Consider the following 21,404-nt stretch of genomic DNA (forward strand, 5'->3'; position numbering starts at 1 on the left):
TTTGATGTCATTAAACCCAGCTTGCTCGAACTTAGCACGGACAGAAGCCTCCTCGTCCCAGCCGACATTGTATACCCCATGAATCTCTTTCTCTGACGGCGCTGGAAGATCTCCGGATAAGTTGGTAATGGCCGCACTAAGCGTGCAGACCCAGATGGCTTTGGTCGTACATCTCCCATATTAGCATCTATGGGTAAGTAAATATAGAGTTGGATTCAGTGGACTTACTGCTCTTCCACGTAGAAATTGCTAAGATGCCACCTGGTTGAAGTATTCTGACGCATTCTAATATATTTTGTTAGTAAAATAATCCCTCTCACCGTCAACAGAAACAAACCACGGGGCTACCTTTCATAGCAGACTTATCGTCAGGGAAGAGATTAAAAGCTAACATTTCATTAGCAATTACTCTGATAATATCCCTCCACTTATCCAATTCCATGCTCTACTTACCAAAGGCCGTGAATATATGAGTAAAGTGTGCACTCGGCAGACGAGTGTCTTGTGCATTTACGATCTTCACTTCAGCATTATGCCATTCTTCCTGGAGCATTTTCTGTCTGGTATAATGGAGCATATTCTCTGACTTATCACCACAGGTCAAATGCCAGTTAGCTTTCTTGTCGTTGCCGATAGTATGATGAAGGACGCTTGAGACGGCGCCCGTTCCACAGGCATTGTCAAGGATTACCAAAGGCTCTTGACTAGACCAAGGTAAGCCTGATTGTGAAATCAGCTCTTTGGCAAAGAGCTCCGTAATCTTGCCGCCCAATTCGTACAGGGCGGCAAAGCGCTTGTCATGAATATTAAGGGGGGCGGATGAACCTGGAGTCAGACTTTCTTGCATGGTCGATTTACTGCTATTTGGTTGGGAGTGTCACAAACTCAAGAGGAAAGAATGATCCGAGGAGCAGTCTATCGCGTGGTAGAAGATGAATGCTATTTCTCACCCAGAGGAATAATTTATAGGTCCATCTCTACTAGCCAAGCAGGCCATTTCTCTTCGTACGAGGTTCAGTAAGTCAGTATTACGATTCACATAATAGTCTGCTGTGTCACCTAACAGTACACAATCCCTGTGATTTTCGCATGTACGTAGCCCCAGGCGCAACATCGCCCTTTTGATGGCACTCATTCTACTAGCGCTGGCATCCCATGGAAGTGTCCAGACACTGGGATTACGGTATTGACACCTTCCAGCGTAGTCTCGGTATTTGTTATCACGCGTATCATGACTTCTGTTACCTCCTTGCTATGAAGAAGCACAGGAAGGCTACGTACATGCCTATTATTGGGAAGCATAAGATTTGAATCTCCAAAACATGATTAATTGCAGAAGCAGGTCACACATCTGTAAAGCCGACGCCAAAGTTGAGCCGAGTACAGGACCAGGACTCCCTTTTTATGCGAGACCTCCTATCAAGAACACGATCAAATACGACATTGGAGACATACTTTCACACTCCTAAGACGTCTTTCTGGCAGGGCCTTACTCGTATCATGACCGAGGGATTAGGTAGATATGCTGGCCCATTAGCGAAGCCGTACGCTGGCATCTCTTCATGTGCGAGTTCCACATCAAACTTAAGAAGAAACATGATAAAGATAGTTCGAGTGATTTGAGTCGCAAGAACCCGTGCCGGACAGGCACTTATTCCGTGAGAGAATGTGAGGAATGTCGGGGAGGTGGTAGATATATGCGGAGTGCAGGTTCCGCGACTCGCATCGTAGAAGCGGTACCCGTTGAATGTGGTCGGGTTGTCATAATAATCCGGGTCAAGATGGACATCTCTACCAGGTGCCATAATGATGGTGCCAGGCTTTAGAGATAAATTGATCGATTCTAGGTGAATTGGCTTCATCACGCGGCGGAAACTGGTTACTAGAGAAAGAGTTGGAACCTGGACAGTTGCTGCTCAAGATAAAAATGATAAAATGAAGGGTTGAATGCCGATGGAAGAACTTACAACATGAAATATCGTACAAACGACATGTCTCCTTGACAAAGCTTGCCAACTTTGGGGCATGATTCAGTGTATCGAGTGTGAAGCTTCCCCCGGACAGCTTTAAAGCCTCGCTAATTTCCTCCCGGAGAGGAGTCAAGTATTCCTTGTTGTTCATAATCACGTACACAGCGAAGATAATAAAGAACACAACGGGCATGGATAGTTCAAAGTGATAAAATATGATCTCCTCGGCCAATAAAGCTACCTGCTGATCATCATCCCCGCGATCGCTACTGCGACTCAAACAGCCTTTTTCGAATGCTGTCTCGATGAGGCCATCCAAGAGAGACATTGGGCCTTCCTCCAGCCACCATTTTTTCGACCGTGCGATATCGATGCGGTGTTTTATCTCTGGGATCAGCTTTATCTTTGTCTTCAATAGATCTGACTTCACTGCACGACAGAGGGGTGAAAGGCGCCATACAAATGGCCGGAGGATGCGAGGATAGCTGGTCCGTTTGGCACAGCTGGGCATTATCGCAGTATTGTACATCATAATAGTTTGTATGAGAGATGTGTCCATGGAGAACTCCGGTCCAAGCAGTACAGACATCGCAACCGTTGAGCACAACGAAAGGATAGTGTGAAATGCATTCGCTCGCTTCCATTCTACACCATTAGATTAGGGAGAGATTGTAGAACTTGTATGAGGCACTTACCAGATTCTGTGTCCTTACCAACGATCAATGGTAAAGCTCTGTCTGTAGCATCAACCATAAGACGATTAAACCGGCCTATAGAGTTTTTTAGTTCTTGGAAATAGTATTATAGACCTTGCTACCTGAGCGGGCTGATGCGTACTTAGCGTCTTGGTGTTGTTGCAATAATGCACTGCATGCAAAGGTGTCCTATCCGTTATATTTGTATGCATGTACAGATCGGCGAACTACACCTTTTGGTTAGAATATAATGCCCATGTCTATCGAACATTAGGTGTTCACCTCTGACAATGCATGCAGAAAGCTCAGTTGATCATGCGGTAAGGTACGCCATTCCTTGGTTGAATTCAGGGGAAGTACGATGCCATGATCATTGTTCTTGAGTCTCGTTGCATATGGCTTTCCTGTCTTGCTATACTGCACATGTGTTAAATGATATTGGGTTGGAAACGTTAATGGAGAGTTTTGACATTCACTTACTTGCTTATACGCCTCTGCATACTCTTTGTCACAGTCAAACTTCCGGCTCCACCATCTCAAGCATGCGCTCATATTGCTTCCCTCATCTACGAAAGGAATATCACCTAGAGCCCTTCTCCTAAGCCAGCCATCCAGATAGTCGGACGTCAAGACAATTAGACCAAATAGAAGGCCTACTCCAAATGTAACCAGAATGAGATATACGCCAGACTCTGCCAGGTGGCACATCTCCAGAGTCGATTGGATTGCCATCATCATAGGAGTGCAATGTAAATGCCGACTACTCGGTGTTTCGTTCACGCCTACACGACCTGGTGCGTACAAATAGGCAGCACTTGTAGAATGGACAGTGATTCGAAAATCTTCGTTTCTCTTGCTGCACGGCTAACTAACTTTTTTTTTTTTTTTTTCCGGCAATGTCGGAATTTGATATTGGACTAACGGTTTCACCGATGCCCGAATACCTTCAAGCATGGGCTCCTACACGACTAACTTACAGAGCGGGGAACCCTCCTTTTGGGTAGGGATCTATGATATGCAATAAGGTAGTGGTAATTACGCAGGTGACCCTGGGTTTGTTTCGGTTTATATTTTAATTGACAAGGGTATGAGACTCGGAAATTTGACATCGTCTTCCTGCTGTACTAGCCGTTGCTTCGTGTCTGCATAAATCAGAACCTACCTGCATGTTTGGTTGCAATTCAAATCAGGATTGTAAAGCGCGATAAGCCCTGTGATCACTTTGAATAACACCAATCCCAACCTCTTAGATGACACGGGAGCATGCGGATCAGGCTGCCAGGTACCCTTGCATATGGTACTAAGAAGTTTTATTTCCAAAGCAGCCAGCTTAAGGTTTCCAGTCTGGGTATTATGGGCCCATCTTATGGTTATCGGACTCCCGGATGATGGATGTCACATGGTTAGTCTCAATGGCAATGAGCAAGCTGACCCAAGGGGCCAGTGCATCCGGTATGAAATGCTGAATCAAGTACGTTACTTCAAAACTATGCAACACTTGTAGGGATCTAAATTACGCTATATGGCCTCCAATGAGCGGGAAACGAAAGACAGCGAGGAAAACTCACTGACTTACGTGACATACCTACCCTGCAATGCGAAAGCCCCATCTAGACATCTGCTAGGCGTGCTTATTGGACTTTTACATATTCATGATCCAGCTTTGAGTTGAATCAGCGAGTTCTAGCCCTGGGGTGGGGAAGGGTGTCATCAGGTAGTAACTTGCTTGCGACTGCAGCTCGTAGAGAATCTGTGGCTTGACTATCCAGTCCAGAAGGTGCAATATCGTAACTGGTGAAGCGAAGGGCGGTTTAAGTAGATTACGTACTATACTAAGCCTGAGCTATCGGTTACTGAACTCAACTGATGATTGGACGGTAAAGGATGCGTGTTGTTGATGCAGTCAAGGAAGCGGATTTGTTGCAAGAAAACACTTGAATACCAAAGAAAAACCGGCATGGAAAGGATTTTCTCACCGTTCACACAAACCATAGTCAGTCCCTTAATATTCGTTCGTATGTCTATTCTTACATATCGTGAGTCTTGGCTGTGGGTGGTGTACAATTACCTACTGAATCAAGGGCTCATAATCTTGCCTCTCGCTAATATTACCAACCCGCAAACGATGCCTCCGCAATACGAATGATCGATGTCCAATTGGTAGAGCACAATGAAAGTAAATGACGGGCGCGTGGCGAGGGCCAAAATATAGGTAACCGATGTACAGCTCCACTGGTCTTCAAGTAAGTTATGTTGCGGCGCCGACGTAAAGATAGCTTCAAAAGAGCTGTTGTACACTATCTAATCCATCAAGACAACTTTATATGTGACTATCCTTATAGTGTGAAGAGGGTGGATTGGTAACTCTCCATACCTTGATAGTAGATGCAGTCTTACATCTCTGGAACCAGCACCTGTAGGAAAGGTCTATATTGCTGATGATGTTCTAGGATAGTAGATTTATAGGAGAAATCAGTTTTACCTCGTTTTTCCTTTCTCCTTTGTCTTCTTTGCCTTTTCACTCTAGCCATACGATACTCAAAACCTTATATCGGTTCGGTTTTGCTTCCCGCTCCGAGAGCCGAGGACGTGGATATGTATGACGTCTGCCGGAGCTTTCCCACGCTGATGCGAATCCCCGTCTCCTTGCTCGATAAGAACCACAACAAATAAGAGGACAGGAGAAATGGTCCACTTATTCAGCCCCCAAATTGTACTCTCTGCCCTCCTGGCATTCATTCGCGATGCACCTTCATCAAGCTCGTCCGCCACGAGCGCTGGATACTCGCTCCATTTCGATATAACTAACGGCTGGGCAAATCTCAGTCCTTATAAGGAAGCAGATGGGTTCGGTGTCCCGAAAGGTGTGCCACGTGGGTGCGAACTATCGCAAGTTCATATTTTACATAGACATGCCGAGCGGTATCCCGAATCTTCCTGGTTCGATGGAGAGGGGATGGAAACATTTAACAGGAAGCTGAAGAGCTATAGTAGCGAACACAATGTCTCTGTTGGTATAGGACCTTTGGCCTTTTTGAAGAATTGGAAGTACCTTCTTGGTCGTGATATTTTGCTTGCCACGGGTACTGCAACAGAGGCAGTCTCTGGGGCGGAGATATGGTCAAAGTATGGACGAATGGTGTATCGAGCGCCGCCTGGAATGGCAGTCTGGGATCCGGAGTTGAATGTGTATCCAAATGGAACTCGCAGAGCGACGCCAACTTTTAGATCGACGAATAAACAGAGAGTGTTGGAGAGTGCGAAGTGGTGGTTAAGTCAGTCTATCTTAGATTCACTCGTTGCATTGATCTGAGTTGCTAATCGAGTAGCTGGTTTTTTCGGGCCCGGCCATGGCAATACCTCTTACAATCTCGTGGTAATTCCCGAGGGCAACGGTTTGAACAATACACTCGCTGCCGAACATTCCTGCCCAGGTGACTTGAAAGAAGGGTATGCCGATGGTCCAAGGTCTTATACCGGAGATTTAACTTGAAGTTCTAATGGATTCCTAGAACACATGCTTCAGAGACATTCGTCCCCAGAATGGTTAAAGATCCTCTCGCTAGACTATCGAAGTATTTCCCAGACGACTTTGATTTGACAACTTCCGATGTGCTGGCAATGATGAACTTTTGCCCTTATGAATATGCAACGCTGGGTAGCTCATCATTCTGTGATCTCTTTAGCGAACAAGAATGGCTCGACTTTGCCTATAACCTCGATTTGCGTCTTTACGGCACCTCTGCGTTTGGCTCCCCTACGGGACGGGCCCAAGGTATCGGCTATCTCCTCGAGCTTTCCGCCAGGCTCGAGAGAAAATTAATAGATTCAAGCGATACCAGTATCAACACGACCTATGATAATCACTCCGCCACCTTTCCAGTACACCAACCCCTGTACATGGACATGACGCATGATAAAGTTATTATCGGTACCATTACTGCGCTGGGGCTCCAGTACTTCAATTATGGACCAAAGGGTATGCCTTCAAACGTATCCCACGCCGTCCCGCGGAAGTTTCAGTTAAACAAGGTGGCGCCTTTCGGAGCACGCCTAATCTCCGAAATCTGGACCTGTCCCGAAGAGGCGAGCATCGAGGTGTTAGATAAAACTCTTTATGCGAATCCAGATCTGTCCGATACCAAAAGCACGACTGACTTTATCCGGTTTGTGTTGAATGGTGCGCCACTCCCGATTTTTGACGTAGTCGGATGTCAGCATTCAAAGAATGGGTTTTGTAAGGTCACTCATTTTTTAGATGCTGTGCCTAAACTCAAAGAGCAAGCTATGTATCAACAGGCATGCTATGGTGACTTTAAGCCTGGTCATCAAGTTGGAGATGGGCGACCTGAATAGCAAGGATAAGGTGTGGCAGCTGTATCGCAATGCGGACGCTATCCGGTTGATCTTCTTCAATGCTTGACAAGTAACTTAAGAAAAGGCCAGGAAAAACAAAATAATCATAGTTAAAGTAGGATCAAGGATCTATTACACATAACTACTATCGCAGGGGTCACAGAACAATCAAGATAATCTCGTATCTCTCCTCATAACGGTCTGTTTCTGCCGTTCATCATCGAAAAACAACCACCCCGTGCGTTCAAACCCGTTGCTTTCATACAAGTGAAGCCCTGCATCCGTTGCTACCAAAGTAGCCGGAATATCCTCTTCCTCCGACCGGTCAATCCCCCATTGAAGTAATTTCTTTCCAACCCCTTGCCCCTGAGCCTTGGAGCTGACGGCCAAAATACTCAAGTACCACGACTCGGTCGGTTGACCAGCCTTAGCTAATTTTATCTCATGGAGAAAATGGGTCAACTTCGACCAGGATATGGATCTTCTTGGTGTGTCCAGACGAAACGTATAAGCGATCTTGAAATTGAGGCTGAATCGTTTTAGCCCTGGATTGGACATGTCCTCGTTAATTCAGGAACATACGCAGGGTTATATCAATAAACAGGATACAAGGGTGTTAGAGATCCAATAACATACTTTTGGAAAGGCTAATCCCTTGCCAGCTCCTGGCCGCATCGCAAACTCCATTCCGTTCCCATACCGCAAATCCTACTACCCTGCCCGGCTGTGTCTGATCGTCATCGGGATCCCGGATCGTGGCTGCAAGGATAAACTTCCCCTTGTCGAAGAATTCCATCTGGAGAATATTCTTCCATCCTATAGCAAAATCTTCAGGATGGTCGCGACCGCCAGGATAGAACCAGTTCATGCATGGATCATCTCGGAATGCGTCTGCTCCGATTTGATATAGCGGTTCCAATTGTTCGAGGGTGGTCACTCGATGCAACGTGAGCATGGATGCCATTGGGAGTGCTTTCAGAATTAATGTCGTAATTCAAGTATATTGTGTCTCCTTATGATTATTAGAATTGAACTAATTTCTCTATCCTCTCAGCAATAGAAGAACTGCGACGCGATGTATTTATTGCAATATAGGGCTGGAGCCAAGCTCCGACCACCGAGATCCGTTATAGTGGCGAAGCATGAAAGTCTTCCGAACCCCGAAGGCGACAGCAATCTACATCTCGACGAAACCTTTATTATGGGAATTTTTTCGGACTTGGCTCTTTCGACAGATAATAAAGTGGGGATAGTGCTTGCCACTTTGGAATTGACGTGGTTGCCTGTTTATTTCAGTGGTCGGGATGCCGTTCCTGTAGGTGGGAAGGAAGAACATCCGGAACAAGTTCACTTGAGGAGCCTGGATTTGACAACTAGCTGTGAACAGCCTAGGATGAGTACATGTTTTGCGGTATTACATGGTGTAAATTTGCACTGCAATGAACCAAGGGCTCACAAAAGGAGAGCGGCATTGGAGGAGATGTCAGAGTGAGCAATGCGTTAGACGTTCGGTGAAAGAATATAGCATGGAATAAGAAGCAGATGTGGTATAAACGAGTGTGTAAGTTCATATAAGGGAAAACCACCGGATCAGAGCTTTTACGGTACATAGGGAAATTTGGGTGATAGGATAGGCTGCTAGAACTGCACACGAAGTAAATAATTGTGGAGCAAAGTACCAAGACCCAATACCTACTGCGTGCATAACTATGAAAAAGCCGTAGCTCATTTAAACAGATTCATTCTAATAGAGCAAGTAGCACGTATAAGAACTAATAGTAGATGAACAGAATATGCACGGAGATTGGTATCGTTCTCCCACCAATTTCTTCTGCAATTTCTTCTGAAATTCAGAGCAAATAACGCAATTCCTCACCTCAGCTGGTGATACCTGCAGATGGCCATACTGAATATTATGCTGCAAGATTATCCCTCAAAAGATGGACTTTGGCGGTCATGTTATTGAGCACCCTCGGCTTCTCCATCATTACCCTAAAATTGAGTCGAAAATTCGGACCCAGCGCTATCTAAAAATTGAGGCAGCAACTTCAATCTTTCTCCTCTACATTGCAGAACGAAGATCCTTCCACTTCCATCGCTATCATACCGAGAATGATGCCATATATAAACTTCAGTCGCGGGATCAGATTCTAAGACATGTACGGCCCTGAATATTCATACCTGATCTCGGGTTTCCTCCTGATCTCGGGTTTCCTGCATATGGGCTAACTCATACAAGAGAAAAGGTATAAAAAGGCTCCAACATTCCTGTACAGACAATGCCTTCAGCTATCTGTCACTTATTCAATTATCCCACTGAACTTCTCACGCTCGTCTACGTCCGCTAACGCTTCAGTTCAAAAGGTGAGTTCGTCCTGAAATTATGTTGCTACAGTGATAGTATAAAAGACTTAAACATCATACATAGAGACACTTCCTATTTTACAAGATGCAATTCGTGCTTCTCTCCACTCTTGCCACTGCTTTACTCGCCGTTTTCGCGGTCGCTGAGCCCTTCGGAATCCACGTCGGTGCGAACGCTGATGCTGACGCCGAGGTGGCCGCCAATGTTGGTGTGGGCGCCGGTGCTGGCGTTCATTTTGGATAGTGCCCTATTGTGAGAGATTAGCAGTCTAGCATTTTTAATCACCTACTCTAATACTGACTATGAGTAGATCTTGGTGGAATGTGTCTAGTGCGCTGCATTTCTCATCAATAATATGGATATATATCGAGAATGACTTTTCATTTTTCAATTTATGTTTCAGTGTCTTCGATAGGGTGTGAATAGCATTTATGTAGTCATATGCTGCGTTGTGATGCAAAGATGGGGTTCCATACCCAACAACAATAGAAACGCTGGGTGTTTGCATGGGATATTATAGCTAGAATCTTTTCTTTAACCACATTACAAGCTGTACCCCACATTATTGGTCCTCACATTGACACCTGTAGATCCATGACTCAATGCTGGGCAAATAGAGTAGCACACATCCAACATAAAGATTGCCCCGCCCAATAATTGCATTTTCGTTATCGAATTTGCTGCACTTGCTGCCATTTACAGAGGTCTAGCATTGATGAGCCTTATGGGGCAATCCTCGCCAGCCGTAGAAATATTGACCCATACAATTACAGCACCTTTTGTGGCGACGAGGCTGGGAACTGTATGGAGTAATTTGATAGGGGATCCGGTGCGCTACATCTTACCCCATTTGTATGGCAATAAACTGGGCGAGGCGGACGGTGAATATGCTAGGTATCTGGTTTTATTGTCTAGTTTGAAGCAAATACTATCTATTCTGGCAATAGATCAATGATGAAGCCGTTCATGTATGGTTTGTGTTTAGACTTTCTATCGACGCGAACTCGGTGATTCTAATGGCGCATTCAGTGTATATTGTCACCTACGAAGGAATTGCTAGAAGTTGACTGACTGCCGGGTGGCGACACAGATATCACCACTCTTCGTTTTCAGTGCCTGGGAGTCATGAACACAAAAGGATACGGAGTAGGATACGTCTTGCCAGGCCCGGACGTGAGACCTGAAGAAGCAGTCAATGTCTTGACTCATTGAATTACAGTCACGCTCGTATAGATTGGTAGGAGATAGGACTGTCTTCGGGGTCTTCTCGGTCCCTTATGAAATGTCCGATGCTTCCTTGATTAGTATATGCATGATCTAACTGGTGACTGGTTTTATTCGCGCTTTGGAGTTGCATTGCCAAGGTGTCGGACACCAATCCCTTGAAGCTCAGGATCTCCGAGGTCGGCCACCTGCGCTAGAGGCCATAACCAAAGAGACTTGCCCAGGATTTCGGCGCTCCTCTACCCTTTAAGCCAAGTCCGGCATATCTTGAAGAAGCACATCGTACACAAGAATACCACCTATTGGCTTTGTCCCATGGAAATTCGACATACACCAAGACAAAGGTCCAAGCCTAGGTAACTAGGCATGTTCTCCAAACGCTATAATGCCGTTTGTCCGTTATCGGAGCCCAGTTTTATATCTCCTCAACATGGAACCTCGTGGAGTGCGGGGTCAAGAATATGATTAGGTTGGAGAAGATCGATATCTTTGAAATGATACGGCGTGGTTGACCACCTCCCCACATGCATCCGTTTCTAACCGCCGCTACGCTGCTTTCTGCGTCACGATATGGTTTTACTTCCACCCAAGGATATCAACATCGGCCAACCAGATGCTAGCTATATTAGATAACGCTGCCGACCGCCGTATGCTAGTCCTCGAATGGGGAGCTGAGAGAAGGATATTTGACTAGGAAGATCAATTGAAGGAAATCACAGGGTTCCTCCTGCCGTCGTCCTCGAAATGACTATCACACTCGTTGCAATCGCCACAGGCATTGTGGCATTTATCCTGTATTACATTTGCTGGTCTCTGTTCTCAAGCCCTCTGGCGCGAATCCCAGGGCCCAAGTCTTTTGCCTTAACCAAATGGAGACTTGCATACGAGGACTACAAGGGCACTCGCACTCGCAAGATACACGCGCTTCATGAGAGATATGGTCCAGTAGTACGCATCGGGCCAAATGAGGTGGCTTTCAACAGTCTGTCTGCGTTGCGCGCAATCTATGGCGCAGGGAGCGGTTTCGAAAGGACCAACTTCTATTCTATGTTTGCGATATACGGGCGGAAGAACATGTTCTCGTTCAATACGGTGAAGCAGCATGCCGAACGGAAGAAGCTCTTTGCGCACGCCTATGCCAAATCTGCAATGCTCAAAGGAATAAATGCGTCTATGATTGAAACGAAGGTCAGAAAGTATATGGAATTTCTGGAAAGAGAGGGTCGATCGCAGGACATTTTTACTACCTTGCATTACTTTTCCTTGGATAACATCACCGAATTTCTCTATGGTGATTTCGGCAAGACAGCATGTCTAGATGGTATTGAAGAAGACCGTGCTCTTCTCCATGATATTCTCGCCACCGGTAGTCGCACACTGTCATGGCTTACTGTCCATCATCCTAAGCTCACAGCGTGGCTATACTCGCGGACTGGGTTCCTGGGTTGCGTCGCTCGCCAGTTCTACCCAATGCAGAGGCCGACCCCATACACAAGCATAAAACTCCATGCAACCAAGGCATTCCAGGGGTTTGCTGATGCCTCAGTTGCTGAGAAGGCCAAGCAGTCGTCACTTATTTCCAAACTATGGAAACACCATCGCAGTATGAAAGATGGCGGATTGGACAATCTCGATATTGCGTCCGAATGTGCAGATCAGCTCGATGGCGGCATTGATACCACAAGCGATACTTTGATGTTCACAATCTGGTCCCTTTCTCGCCCTGAACACTGGGGATTCCAACAGAAACTCATCGACGAAGTTCGGAGTATATCGGAGCACGATCTAAATCCAGAAGGGATCCCCCGAGTAGAAGCAGCTGACAAACTGCCCTATGTCGAGGCAGTTATCAAAGAAACGCTCAGGCTCTTCGCACCTCTGCCAGCATCTGAACCAAGATCCTCGCCTGAAGCAACAACAATAGACGGTTATCTGATCCCCGCCCGTACCGTGGTTTCAATTTCACCATATACTTTGCACCGAAACGCAGAGGTGTTCAAGAACCCGCTGGAATTCAATCCGGACCGCTGGCTCGACCCCTCTCAGGACCTCACGGAAATGAACAGATTCTTTTGGGCCTTCTCCAGTGGAGGCAGGATGTGCATTGGGATGCAGTGAGAAACCCTTCCATGAGTGATACCATGGACGACTACTTACCTTCACAGTCTTGCCATGGCGGAAATGACCACATTTGTGGCCGCACTCTATCGCAAATATACAACTGAACCCAGAGGAGGCTTTGGCACGATCTCTCCTGGCATCACTAGCCGTTTTGAGGTCTTCTATGATGAGGGCTGCAGTGACATGCGAGTATGTTTCCCCTAAACATATGGTTAATTCTTGTGCTCATTATTCTCGCAGGAACACCAGTGCCAAATCGAATTTAAGCTTCAATGACAGCAGCACGAGTTAGAATTATGACACTCGAGAGCTTGGTTCTTTGTCGGCCAGACTAGGTACCGAACGTGTTCATAATGGAGCTACTGCAATTGAACTGGCCAGTACATCAGCATGTCCAAATTATTGTCGAAGACATTGTTGACACAGTGGGATAATTGAGCGAAAAGGAAAAGATGTAGTACAAAACTAAGCAAGTCGAATGAAAAATATAGGAAAGGCTGCAAGGCTAAGCAAAACAAAAGCATGAATCCGCCAGTAGCCCGGTAATCTATTCCCCACTGGCGATCAACGGGTGAAGAATACATGACGCAGGATCAAGAGATGGCAGAGATCATTTCAAACTGCTGTTCCACATTGGATAACATGGCCAGCGTTGCGCTCTGATTTGCTGCTGTAGCCCACATCTTACAGTAATTTAATAAGGACTTCAACTTCTTGGCGTACAATCCTATCAACGTATTCACCAAGGGTGCCCATTCTGAAGAACAAACCTCATAATCTCCGAGAAACAGACATCGCTCCGTGTTTGTGTTATTCGGAAAGTGACTGCTGGAAATGGACGCTGAGTCTTGGGATCTCACCAGGGACGAGGTTGGTTGATCGTGACAGGAGTTTGGATGATGGTATGAAAGAGTTCCGAATAGTCCATTTTCTTGGCATACCCTTATCAGGTCCTTAAATGCCATAACCAGTTTCTCAACTATCAAGCCGAGAAGCATCATCCTCTCAGTGGATAGTGGACAGCAGTTGCAAGCAATCATTGTGGTACACTTTTCCACTGCCTTTCGCTGAAATGACAACACTAACTCCACATACGATTGTTCCAGGGGTTCCAGTGTATGGTCCTTTAGCTCAAGCTTCCCGAGAATATACGTAAGCTCTTTCCAGCAGTGACAGGCATCCGCTGTATCCGGAATGTTCTGCATATACTTCCTGGCAGTAAGTGTAACTATTTGATCCCGTTCTGATGTGAATGATGAGCCACGCTGATTATGTTGAAATTTGCTGGGTAGATGGTGGTTGAGAATTGGGTTCCCGGTACTTGGGTTTTGAGGTACCTCAGTAGTTTGTTCGAGGTTTCTAGTAGCTGGGGACGGTTCAACACCATCTAACACGGTGTCATTCATATTCTTGGTCCTCGTGTCTTCTCATTGCATTAGAACTTAGCAAACACAATAAATATTGAATCACTTACTGGCAAAGTGATTATGGACTTGCAGATAATCACCGCTTGACATAAAGTCTAATTCAACACCATACAGCGCAGATGTTGAATATAGTGCAAGGCCTTGCGCATAGTTAGGTCCATGTATTGGGTTGGGCTGCTGAGGCTCTTCGTTTAAAGGTGGACATAAGCTACGGATCGTCTCCACACCATCTTTTTCAAGCAGCCAGCCCTGAGTTGCTGTCCCTGTGGGGTCTATAAATTGCGAGGAGAGCACTTGCTGATCTTCCGAATTGTTCACTTCGCTCATACTGGGGATCATATTTGGAACTGAGCCTGAATAAGACCAGTCCTCTAGAGGGTTCGAACATGTAGCTGCCTCGCGTGTCTCGATCAGTAAGACGTCTTCATGCAAAGTTGATGGTAACGAGACACGGGTTGACGGGTCAGCGGGGCCATGAGATGAGTCGGGTTTCGACAAAGACTGAGTAGAGGATACTTCGAGAGATCGATTTGCACTACTTGCTCTTTTCCTCGGTCGAGAGGCCTTTCTCTGACTACGTACCATGCGCCGGTGACGAGTGCATACAGTGCTTTGATCCTGGCAATTGCCGCATGGATTCTGTCGATCACATCTGACCTGATACCAATCAGCCAAAGGAGCAACAGTCCCCGGGACAGGTCATAAATATGTGATCCATACCTTCCGGGCATTACAGTTGTCACACTGCTCAATAACGTTAACAGGACTCAACATCACCTGGGGACCAAAAAAAACCTCGTACCACTCGATGCATCAGGGTTGGCCCCTTGTCAACTAATGATGCCTTCATACTAGCATAAAGTTTATATTAAGCGAAGTTCAAGAATAAGGATATGAAGCGCTCGATTATCCGATCGCACAGCTTCAATGTTTAATTCTACAGCAGGTCTTCAAAGGGTTTATCTACCTTTTCACATTGTCGGAGATATAAAATAAGGTAGCTTTACTAGCGCCATCTAGAACATAGTATGTCGATCTATTAGACTGCATGATAGCAATGATGGTGATAAGATATTAATAGCAAAATAGCCAACCCGTCGCCTGGAAGGGTTGGTCCGTACCCTTCGGTCCCTTTCTCCACAAGGAAACCCTAAGTTTCTGCGCCACGTTCCAGTGGCTATGCAGGCGATAACCAACTAAACCAAGGAAGCCCGAATTGAAATTCTATTTTTGATGTAGATGCAACGATGGAATTTTCATTCGATGTAGAATGCTATCTTTAACAATAGTAAGTTTTGTGGGTTCAGTCCGATGTACTATGGAATCAAGCTATGGAGAGATGTTTCATGATAAGACTTGGAACAAATTTACAAGATTTATATGCCAGAATATATTTTTTGTGACAGAAAGGCGGCCAGTACAGATTTACCAATGACCATAAGAAAACAACACTAATGTCAACAAAAACCTCACTTTGGCATTACCCATTATACGATCCTTATGTATACCATAAAGTAACTAAGTTAATTTAGAAGAGAAGACACCTTATACCTCAGTGCTGCGCAATGAGCACCGGGTAAAGTAAAAGAAACATTTAAATGATATGTAATGATCCAAGCAACAGACTGAAGCTATCACTGACAACGACTACCGCTCTTGTCGATACTGACTTCTAAAATCAGGACCTGTAAGGATAACTTTGCTTTACTATTGACGTAGTTACTCGACATTGGTTGCTTACGATATATTGGGTTATCGGCTTCATATCGGAGCACTTACATGGGCTACTAGGGCTGAACCATCTTTCTCTTCTAGTTGAAATCTCAAGATAATATCAGGTATGACTTTAAGCCGAGAAAGGCCGACCAGTGTATGAGACTAGCCGGTGGTCATGTCTTTGACTTAGGAACAGAATGAAATTATTTCAAATAATGAGAAAGATTATGTCAGTCACACTATAGATATAACGGTAGCAGTAGGTCATGGAACAAACGTTCTCTCGTTCACCTATTATATTAATCTTTAGTTATTTTGTAACCGTCCCACACGGTACTAAAGCCGTATGAAGCTCTCTCATGGAAGCATAATTCGTCAAGAGTAAGGCACATATGGACTGCAACCATGTCGGCCGTTTTTGCCTCTACATATTATGGCGAGTTTGCCCTTTCAAGCCTTTATGCCACTACAACGAACACAACTGTGAAAGCATTATGATAATAAAACAATCCATTAAAAGCCAAAGGTTGTGCCTTTAGAGAGACACAGTCTATGGAGATTGGAAGACGCGACATGTCTCTCTACTTTCTATGGACCATGAAAATCTCACGGGTATTCTACATCATCGATACATAATATTCGCGCACTATGAGGAATAGAAAACAGAAGTAGGGGTCATTTCCTAGCAGCACTGAGAGCTAGTTAGCGCGCTGGAATTAATCCGATGCTATACCAGCACGGCTGAGATACTACACAACAATAATAAAACCTATTATAAGCTCTACAAAGATCTAAGGGGTGGGCCTGGGGTTGACAATGTCTCACTTAAGTGCCCGTATGCATAACAATAGTCCTCTTAGTTTAAGCGCGTCTTTTTACGGGCTTGTGGCCCGGGCCTATGACTGACTATCCTGTGGTGCTGCCACGATGCTCAACGTTCATAGATAAAAATAGTCGGGGAAGATGGCTGTCGATCATTATTAACACTGAAAATCTTGGAAACGAAAGGATTTAATCCTGCATGGCTCGTACTCGATGAGTGGGTTTCCAACTTACTGAAACATGGCTATACCATGTTGGTATAATAGCTTCTAGACCGTAAGCTAGTAGACAAAAGCTTGGTTGATGGAGTGAAGTCCACGCCATGCTACTCGTTCCTTGATTGCTGGATACTGACACCCCGGCCTATCCTAATTAGATTGCGACTGCCACGATTCTAGAAAGCAATAAAATCGAATTCCACGTCCAATCATCATTCCTTGCTAATGTACTGGAACAAAGGCGTGCGTTAATCATTGTTGCCCTTCAGACGAGAAAAAGCTGGGTACCTCAACGACCCATGTTTTCCGTACTATTTTTTCATTATTGTGACAATAAAACAGTGATAAATGGAACCACAGTGACCCATAGTCCTACTAGAATCCGAACCTTATCTTACGAGTGCGATGATCTTGACCATATCCGTTCATCAGGACTTTCGAAGGATCTAACGCTAAGGCTAGTAATAAGACCAAAATACGTTCCGCTTAGTAACGTGTTCCGCTTAGTAAACTTGTATAGAGACAATTTATGCTTCAGTATCTATGAGAAGGATATAGTTCTGGCCAGGTGGATGAGTGGGGTAGTGAGACATGTAGTTGCGTGTACAATGTGGCATCTTTGTCTCACTCGGATGGACGTCGAGTATAAAAAGCCCATACGCCGGTGCAAGATGATAGTAGTTCAGTCGAGAAACTAGAGACGGTGGATTGATCCCAAATTCCTGATACTGATACTCAACTGAAATTCCATCACCATGATAACTTTTATATGGCTCTTCGTGATATCACTGGCTCTTCATGGAGTTATCACTTCAGCGCACTCTCATACCCTCACTAGTCGAACCTTGGGTCACTGCAATGCCAGCAGGAAAAGGGAAATGAGCCAGCATTTAGCCCGTGATCTAAAGGATTTGATCATGGGAGAGGCAAGCACGCGGCATTGACATTGATAGTAGGAGCCCCTGAACCGCAATATGCATATGAAAACTAACCTAGATTAGAACTTCTCGTCGCACCTCGAAGTTACTATGACTCGCTAGCCACAGACCACAATGTCACGTACACCGGATTCAACAAGGACACTAACGAGCAACTCTTGTTCTCGCGTTACGACGAGATTTGCGTCCTGGATAAGCAGGCTACTTACGGTCCTTACTGTTCGTATTATACTTACCGTGTATGTTAATGGACTTCATGACTAACCTTTGTCTCATAAAGACGTATCTGGTGAGCACATTCGGCAGAACATCTCCGAGATGCAGCTAGGAATTCCCCTATATTTGGAACTCCAGCTCGTCGATGTTAACACATGCCAGCCAGTTCAGAATGCTTTTGTCGACATCTGACACTGCAATAGTACCGGTATCTACTCAGGAATTGCCAGGGACCCAAAGCTAGATCTTCCCCCAAATGGAAACGCCGACGACAGAGACAACGTCAATACAACGTTCTTCCGGGGGATCCAAAAGACCGATGACTTTGGCGTCGCCAGATTTGAGACTAAATTCCCGGGTCATTACGCCCTCCGTGCAACCCATATTCATGTTATCGTTCACGAGAATCCACACGTGCTACCAAATGGTACCCTGGAGCTTGGAACTGGGAGTATCGCACATGTTGGCCAGGTGTTCTTTGGCCAAACTCTGATTGAACTCGCTGACACGTTCTATCCATATACGCAAAACACCAACGCCATTGTTTTGAATCAGGAAGATGGTATCTTTTACGATGAGGCATCTAGCATGGATCCGGTGGCCAACTACGTCCATGTGGGAGACTCCCTGGAGGATGGACTAGTGGCATGGATGGCATTCGGAATCAACACAACCAGCGACTATACAGATACTGTCCAAGAAGCCAGTTTCTACGGAGCTGAAGGTGGGGAGACCAACGAGAACTACAATATCACCAAGCTGGGACCACTAGAAACGGTTCCTAGCGGTGTCCCCACCCCGTCAGCTTTCACAACAACTATCGGTCTCTAGACAATTATACGCAAGGGCGCATACTTTACTATTGTACGGTCACCTATTACACTGGTCCTATTGCTACACTCATGTTAACCCCCCTAGAACCACCACTCTGCTCTCTTCTCTCTGTTATTCTTGTTCTTTTCATTCATCTTACCTCGGGCACTGTCAAAACTCGTGCTGCTACTTTCTAGAACTTGCTTTTGCCTGACCCTAGTCTGTCTTCTTGTTAAGTAATAAACATATTCTTGGACCCTCAACCTTTTCTTCGGAGGATAGATTTGTGTTGATATTGTAATTCAATTAAAATGGTTAAGCTACCGCATTTCCCAACCGTTTATCCTGCCCAGCATTGATGGCCGTGGTTGTACTCGTTGGGTGTCCAAACATATAGCTGAACTGCAGCTGGTGAATTCTTATTACATAGTTTGACATAACATCACTGAATGATGGGATAATGCTGTGTTATTTGATGGCTGCTTTTTGCATTTTGTTGCTCAGGATCTCACGTTTGCTTTTGGTTTAATACACGTTCGTCTCGATGAGAAGATGGCACTTCCTCGCGCGTTGAAACTCGACACTTTATTGAACACGATAATACTGCAATTACGGTACGACAATTAGAAAGCAATGGTGTAGGAGTTTAGAAGATGTGCAGAGGCTATATTCGCTCTGTGCTAAAGAGCAAAAAAGCAGGTATCATAATGCTGTACAATGTTCATAATAGGAAAGATCTTGGACCACTGCAGTCCTTCACCTTGTATCCGTAATATTCTCAGGGTTTTTTATTCAAGATGAGAACCCTCCTTGTTCATTTTGTCATGCTCTGAGCCTTTCTGAATACCCTTTCTAGGTAAGACCAGAGAATATATATCACAAATACCTCTCATGCATGCTCCTTTTGCTCGATATCCAGCTTCTTCTCAACACCCTCTACATCCAAATGAGATACATCCCCCTTCGGAAGATCCTTCGCCATAGATACAACATGCCACACGGACGGGGCATCACGAAACACCTGATTCAAGGACTCGAGATTGCGGCCCATCGTTTCAGGATAGAAGAAGTACACTGAGACGGGGATGCACGCCGAGATAGCCGCATACACGATATAATACTGATATCCGATGGTATCAAGCGCAACGGGGGTGATCATCACCACAATGAAATTCCATAGCCACTTGTTTGCTGTTGATATGGAAGCCATAGCGACCCGTAGTTGGATAGGGGCGACCTCTGTGCAATAGACGAAGTTTGCGCCCGAAAACCCAATTGGATAGAATAGGTTGAACAGCCAGATGAAAACCACGGAAAGGACCGACGCGGCTTTGTTGCTGGTGTCGAAGCTGGTTGTGATTGTTAATACAACCATGCAGAGGCACATTCCTGTGCCGCTGAACATAAAAACCTTCCGACGACCGAGCCGGTCGATTGCAAAAAAGGGGATGAAGTTGCAGAGACATTTCCAGGTTAATGCGCTTGCAGCTAGGATTCGAGACAGGTCACTCCCGAGTTTGAGGTTTTGTTCGAAGATTGTAGAGATGTAGGTTGAGATTAGATTGCCGCCACACATTTGCTGGAAGAATTGAATGACCATGCATAGAGTGAACCGGTAGAAGAGACGGTCTTCGTTTTTGCCGGAGAATACCTCGCGCAGCTTGAAACAACTGGATTGCTCCGTTAGTTCTAACGCGGCCTCGATACTTGCAATCTCTGCTTGGATGGTTTCATCTTCTACCGGGAGTCCTCTGTAGGCTGCTAAACTGCGGACAGCGTCGCCTGTGCGGCCCACTAGAACTAGCCACCGCGGGGACTCCGGGAGAAAGAACACAGATACGAGTATGATCAAAGGGAAGAGAAAGGAAAGAGCCAGGGGGACGCGGAACTGCGTTTGTCCAGTTGTCTTGCTGAGTCCGAAATCGATCCAGTTGCACAGAACAAAGCCCAGGACCATGCAGATACCATCAACAACCACATGCTGGCCACGGTTCTTCGCTGAGCTACATTCTGCCTGGAAGACTGGGACAGTGGCGCTAAGCTGTCCAACGCCAATGCCCAGTATAACCCGCCCCACGGTGAACTGGGCGGTGTTGTAGGCCGAGGTTTCTAACAGCTCGCCTATCACAACGATAGCAGCAGCGAGGAAAATAGTCTTGCGCCGACCAAGACGGTCTCCGAGATATGTACACGAGAGTGCTCCCAGGAGCGCCCCAAGTTGGAGAGAGGCGATGACTGCCCCTTTCCTTGTTGCGTTTCGTTCCTTGATGGCACCATGGGTGTTGATTGTGTCAATTTCAGGGAACGTGTGGACCCTGGAGGGATGTCAGCTTCTTATTCAGATGTGGATAGCGGACGTAACATCCATACCATGTTTGCAGGGTGGCGAGCGGCCCGACTCCCGCTTGATTATAACCGTAGGTGATGAATGCTGGTGCGACGATGAGAAGCACCTGTGCCAGACGCAACCCTTGCCCTTGAAACATTGTGTATTCTTATCTTGCAGTGCCCAGGCATTAGCGT

The 21,404-nt window shown here is 45.7% G+C and overlaps 6 protein-coding genes across 6 annotated transcripts; 3 read left to right on the forward strand and 3 right to left on the reverse strand.

Annotated features, from left to right (window-relative positions):
• Positions 1 to 249: 249 nt before the first annotated feature.
• AO090023000446 (class I SAM-dependent methyltransferase) lies at positions 250 to 847 on the reverse strand (the record flags this gene model as incomplete). Its single annotated transcript, XM_023235602.1, has 3 exons — positions 250 to 285; positions 338 to 387; positions 454 to 847. The coding sequence occupies 3 exons, from the start codon at positions 845 to 847 to the stop codon at positions 250 to 252; spliced, it is 480 nt and encodes a 159-aa protein (XP_023090609.1).
• Positions 848 to 1,457: 610 nt separating this feature from the next.
• AO090023000447 (cytochrome P450) lies at positions 1,458 to 2,723 on the reverse strand (the record flags this gene model as incomplete). The annotated part of the gene is made up of 3 exons (XM_023235603.1): positions 1,458 to 1,875; positions 1,985 to 2,615; positions 2,666 to 2,723. 3 exons carry the CDS (start codon positions 2,721 to 2,723, stop codon positions 1,458 to 1,460), a joined length of 1,107 nt encoding a protein of 368 aa, XP_023090610.1.
• A 2,628-nt stretch (positions 2,724 to 5,351) lies between these two features.
• AO090023000448 (histidine phosphatase family protein) lies at positions 5,352 to 7,590 on the forward strand (the record flags this gene model as incomplete). The annotated part of the gene is made up of 4 exons (XM_023235604.1): positions 5,352 to 5,940; positions 5,995 to 6,115; positions 6,178 to 6,845; positions 7,565 to 7,590. 4 exons carry the CDS (start codon positions 5,352 to 5,354, stop codon positions 7,588 to 7,590), a joined length of 1,404 nt encoding a protein of 467 aa, XP_023090611.1.
• A 3,764-nt stretch (positions 7,591 to 11,354) lies between these two features.
• Positions 11,355 to 12,935, forward strand: AO090023000450 (cytochrome P450; the record flags this gene model as incomplete). The annotated part of the gene is made up of 2 exons (XM_001820945.3): positions 11,355 to 12,724; positions 12,776 to 12,935. The coding sequence occupies 2 exons, from the start codon at positions 11,355 to 11,357 to the stop codon at positions 12,933 to 12,935; spliced, it is 1,530 nt and encodes a 509-aa protein (XP_001820997.3).
• Positions 12,936 to 17,669: 4,734 nt separating this feature from the next.
• On the forward strand, positions 17,670 to 18,899 carry AO090023000451 (intradiol ring-cleavage dioxygenase; the record flags this gene model as incomplete). The annotated part of the gene is made up of 5 exons (XM_023235606.1): positions 17,670 to 17,763; positions 17,846 to 17,866; positions 17,916 to 18,071; positions 18,133 to 18,248; positions 18,309 to 18,899. 5 exons carry the CDS (start codon positions 17,670 to 17,672, stop codon positions 18,897 to 18,899), a joined length of 978 nt encoding a protein of 325 aa, XP_023090612.1.
• An 871-nt stretch (positions 18,900 to 19,770) lies between these two features.
• On the reverse strand, positions 19,771 to 21,367 carry AO090023000452 (sugar porter family MFS transporter; the record flags this gene model as incomplete). The annotated part of the gene is made up of 2 exons (XM_001820947.1): positions 19,771 to 21,196; positions 21,252 to 21,367. The coding sequence occupies 2 exons, from the start codon at positions 21,365 to 21,367 to the stop codon at positions 19,771 to 19,773; spliced, it is 1,542 nt and encodes a 513-aa protein (XP_001820999.1).
• Between the last annotated feature and the right edge of the window lie 37 nt (positions 21,368 to 21,404).

Source organism: Aspergillus oryzae, chromosome 3 (assembly GCF_000184455.2).
Source record: "Aspergillus oryzae RIB40 DNA, chromosome 3".
NCBI lineage: Eukaryota > Fungi > Ascomycota > Eurotiomycetes > Eurotiales > Aspergillaceae > Aspergillus > Aspergillus oryzae.